The sequence below is a fragment of the Apteryx mantelli genome, chromosome 9 (assembly GCF_036417845.1).
Source record: "Apteryx mantelli isolate bAptMan1 chromosome 9, bAptMan1.hap1, whole genome shotgun sequence".
Taxonomy (NCBI): domain Eukaryota; kingdom Metazoa; phylum Chordata; class Aves; order Apterygiformes; family Apterygidae; genus Apteryx; species Apteryx mantelli.
The window spans coordinates 1195561-1200378 of record NC_089986.1 but is presented as its reverse complement, the minus strand read 5'-3'; the positions used below and the strand labels follow the sequence as shown (position 1 = coordinate 1200378).

Below are 4818 nucleotides of genomic sequence, written 5' to 3'. Positions count from 1 at the left end.
GATTTCAAAGACACTTTCTTGCAAGAGAACAAGCTTGGATTTTAAAAATACAATCATTATGTACAGTAGAATATGTGGCCATAAGATAAGCCTTAAACTAAGGCCTTGTTCACACAATTTCAGCACTGTTAGGAAGTATTTTGGCTGGGAATGTGATTTTTCTTGCAAATCAACTAATTTTTTTTGCAACCCCCACTGTGAAAAGAGCTGTATGTCACCTTTGTATCGATACTGGTATAACATATTCCCACAGGGAAAAGGAATAAAAGAGTACCTTTATACTGATACAACATTTTCCTCTAGTGTAGAAGGAAACACAGCTTTCATTTTTCAGTCAAGTTAAAGCAGTTTTTTTTCTACTTTATAGACAAGGCCTATGTTTAACAAGCACCAAAAAATTTCAGAGTATTTGGAAGATCAAACTACTCAGCTCTACTTTTTGTACTGTCCTCAGCAAGTCATAGAGAATGTCGAACATCTAAATACATTCATGACTGATCAGACCTTTGACACGGTTTCTTAAATCCTTCATTGTTTAACAAATACACCTTTTTGGCAAGAAGTAGAGTGTATCTACAAAACCCCCCCAGCATAATCCATAGCCCTTATTAAGCCGCCTTCAGCTGTTCTGCAAGGCTAAGGAAAACTGTACTTTATGTCCCACTTCATGTACTACATACACACATTTTTACATCATTCCTCAATCATAAGATAGGCAATAGGAAAACAGGAGGCACTCCAAAACATTAAGAATCTGCTATTCTGCTGGGAAAACTTTAAGTGTTTTTTTTTGTTTGTTTTTGTTTGTTTTTTTAAGTTGAACAAATTGCTTTCAATTCACTGATTTGTAACAAACCCTGTTAGGTGCTAGGAATTATATAATTCCATTAAATTTAAGGCAAAATTGGACCATAGAAGTAGCTGAGATATAATTTATAGCATTGTCTTTTAAACTTCAATGCAAGATATGCTTGCAATAAAGCTTTTAGTTTTCCATGCGATACTTTTGTTAAAAGAAGCCCCTGATATTAGCATACATTATTCATCTGGCCTTCTAACGTGGAAGTCCTCAAGGAGCAGGTCTCCTAGTTCATAAAAAATAAAAATCTCAAAGATAAGTTGCACTGGGATGTTCAGTTTTAGCTTAAAAATGGGAGGAGGGGTTGGGGCTGGATCAATTTATCTGCTGTATAAAGGCCTCAAACAGAAGTTCAGGGAACTGCTCATTATGGGGGTCTTCTCCAACCTTCTGTAAGTTTGCTTTTAACCGTGATCATAACAGTCTGACAGAACACTTCCTTGCTGTTCTGAAGGATACATGTGAGCTCAGGAGAAGAGATATGTTAAGTATTTATGCATATAAGCTTTTCCAAATTTTCAGTAGATACTGGATGTTGCTAAAATAAGTATCCAATTCTCAACTATAACACAAGCTTATCACTTTAATTTCAGTCATTGTGATTTTGATAACTAGTATTAAACTAATACTAAACCCCCTTCTTCCAAAGCTGAAGCAGAAAGCTTTCCTATTTAAAATAGAGGAAATAATCATGGCATTTAGCTTCAAGTGGCCTGATCAAAAACTTTACAGACAATTGCTAAACGTTTGGCTTCTTATAGTAAGATAATTTCATTTCTTCCTGGCATGGGAAAAAGAACTGCACTTTTTGTGTGTTAATGTTTAAAGAAAGGGTTAAGAGAGGAAGATAATGGAGGTAAACACAACCCCCCCCCCCCGACCTTCCAAACCACAGAAGGTACATGTGCCCTGCCACCCCAACCCCTCTCCATACCAGGAAAGAAATGAGTCTTGATGCATATTTTTAAGGAGTTAAAATGCAACAAAATTAAAAGCTTAAATACTTGACCTTTGGAATTTCACTCCAATAAACCATGTTGTTCCCAGTAAGAAAAAAAAAAAAAAGGCCCTAATCTTACAAGAGCTTCTGCGTTAAAGCCACGCCGTCTTCCTAAAGCTGCCTACTGAATAGTGTTCCACTCAGATGCTGCATCACATAGGACCAGGACCTAAATACAGATGAAAACTGTATTAAAAACTGCTAATTATTAGGGTTTTGTCTTTTTGTTAAAGCGCTGTCCTTACCTAATTCAAGCCCCGTCTTCTCACCCCCTTTTATTACTATTAAGACATAAATCACGATCAACAGCGTCTGCGAAAGTTAAGTGCTTCATGTAACACATAAAAGCGCACAAAGTTGTTTTCTAAAAAACAGCATTTGTATTAAAATTCTTAAAATGGATAGACATCTCTTAAATGCATGTCTGGAATTAAAACGACAGTTGTTAGAATTTTCTCATTACATCACAACATTAAGATTTCTTTCTTTGCTGGCTGGAGGTACATCCCACATCAAAAAAAAAAAAGAGAGAGAGAGAGAGAAAAAAAAAAAAAGAACGTTTCCCCCCCCCAAATCCCCAAAGGCTAAATTCTTGCAAATTTGAAGTAAATGAAGCCCGAACTTGCAAGACATGGGAATTACAGTTAAAAGGCTCAGATGGAAATAAGAAATATATTCCACTAACAATAGGCCCTTTTGTCTGGCTCGTTCAGTACGATTACCGAAAGGAAACTGCTAAGTAGTTTTTGGAGTAGCAGATAATGGGATTCTGTGGCGCTTTCACAGGTTGGCACCGGCTGGAACAGCTGAGTTTTGAAGGCACTCTATAGACACAGGGCTGCTCTTGGCCCGGCATCGCTCCGAGGAAGTCTTTGCACTTGAGAGAGCTAGTCGTCAAAATCAGTTATCGCCAACCGACAATGAAAAAGCCCTCAGAACAAAAACACCCCCGCCCCCGCCCACCCGACTGAAACGAAAAATGAAATCACACACGCACGCACACCTAGAAAATTGTGCAGATCTGTAACGTTTTCACAGCTGATTTGAGGAGGGAAAAAAAAAACAAAAAACAAAAAACCACACACGGGGGAGAAGATAACACACGACCACTCTCCTGCAAGCTCCCGTCTGATACAGCAGGTAAACAAAAACAGAAAGTCACTTCACGAGGGACCAGCGGACGCGTCCTGGCACCCCACGCACCGCACCGGCACCGGCACCAGCGCCGTTCAAGTCCCACTCCAGATGTGCAACTCTCCAGCTCGGGTCCGCCGAAATCTCAACCCAGCTTTGCATAGAAATCCTCGGGGCCGGGGGGGGGGGGGGAGAGGGGGAGGGCGAGGGGCCGGCGGGCGCGGCGGCGGCGGCTTCTCCTCAGGGGCGTCCGGGGGCGCCGCCGCCCCAACGGCCGCCGCTGCCGCCGCCTCACGGCGCGGTGGGGGAGGGGCGGCGGCCGCTCCCGCGCTTTCCGCGCCGCGCCGCGGCTCGGCTCCCCCCGCCGGCCCGCTGCCAGCGCGGCCGCCCGCGGCGGGCGGGTGCTCGCGGCGACGGGCCGCGGCTCCCCGCGACGAGAAGCGGCCGCGGTCCCAGCGCGGCGGGGCGGGCGGCGGGGCGCCCCTCAGAGGATGGCGCAGGAGGCGCAGCACGGCTCGTCGCCGCCCGGCTGCGCCGCGTAGTTCATCTGCCGCACGATCTCGGCGAAGAGCTCGTCCACCGACGCCTTGTTCTTGGCCGAGGTCTCCATGAAGGGGCAGCTCCACTCCTCGGCCAGCGCCTTGCCCTCCCCGAACGACACCTCCCGCTCGTCCTCCAGGTCCACCTTGTTGCCCACCAGGATCATGGGCACCCGCTCGTACCGCTTGACGCGCGTGATCTGGTCCCGCATGGGCTTGATGTCCTGGAAGCTCTGCTGGTTCACCAGGCTGTAGACCAGGATGAAGCCCTGCCCGTTCTTGATGTAGAGGTCCCGCATGGAGGCGAACTGCTCCGTGCCCGCCGTGTCCAGGATCTCCAGCACCGAGGGCGACGAGTCCACCTCGATCTCCTTGCGGTAGAAGTCCTCGATGGTGGGGTCGTACTTCTCGATGAAGGAGCCGGTGACGAACTGCACGGTGAGGGCAGACTTGCCCACGCCGCCCGAGCCCAGCACCACCACTTTGTACTCCCGCATGGCGCCCCCCGCCCGCCCGCCGCCCCTCGCCCTCCCGCCTCGGCGGCGCGGCGCGGCGCCGAGGGGACGCGCGCTCACCGCCGCCCGCTGCCGCCGCCGCCGCTGCCCATCCACAGCCGCGGCCGCGGCGCCTCCGCTCCGCTGCCGAGCGGCCCCGGCGGCGGCGCGAGTCCCGCTGCGCGGCGGAGCGGAGCGGAGCTACACGGCGGCTCCGCAGCGCTGCGAGGCGGAGGGGGAGGAGGCGGGCGGGCGGGGGGGCGGGGGGAAGGCGGCCGCCAAGGAGGAGGAGGAGAAGGAGGAGGAGGAAGGCGCTAGCGACGGCGGCGCGCTCCGCGCCTGCGGCGGCGGCCCCGCGCGCTGCTGCTGCTGCCGCCGCCGCCGCCCCGCACCATGGCGCCCCGCACCCGCCGCCGCCCCGGCCCGCCCCCATTGGCTTCCCGGCGGCCGGCCGCCGCGCAGCCCCGCCCCGCGCCCCCCCGCCCCGCATTGGCTGCGGCGCGCCGCTCGTCAAACCCCGCCGCCTCATTGGCCCGCGCGCCGGCACGCCGGCAGCCGGTTGGCCGCGGCGGGGCCTGGCCCCGCCCCCGGCTGAAGTTTTGGCGGACACTCGGCGGTGGTGGGGGAGGGCCGCCTCGGCCGCGCCCAGCCGGGGCCGCGCCCCGCCCCGCCCCGCCCTTCCCTTCCCGCCTCGCGGGGCCGAGCCCTGCGCCGCGCGGGAAATGGCGGCGGGGCAGGCGCTGCCCTCGCTCCGCCCGCTCAGGCGAGGCCCTCGCCCGCGCCAGCCCCCCC

The 4818-nt window shown here is 52.6% G+C and overlaps 1 protein-coding gene across 1 annotated transcript; it reads right to left on the bottom strand.

Annotated features, from left to right (window-relative positions):
• Positions 1 to 3388: 3388 nt before the first annotated feature.
• RAP2B (RAP2B, member of RAS oncogene family) lies at positions 3389 to 4078 on the bottom strand. The gene has a single exon (XM_013957922.2). The coding sequence runs from the start codon at positions 4027 to 4029 to the stop codon at positions 3478 to 3480; it is 552 nt and encodes a 183-aa protein (XP_013813376.1). The 5' UTR covers positions 4030 to 4078; the 3' UTR covers positions 3389 to 3477.
• Between the last annotated feature and the right edge of the window lie 740 nt (positions 4079 to 4818).

What these genes read in the sequence shown, in the direction of transcription:
- RAP2B (XM_013957922.2), bottom strand. Translation starts at nt 4,029, where the DNA reads ATGCGGGAGTACAAAGTGGTGGTGCTGGGCTCGGGCGGCGTGGGCAAG.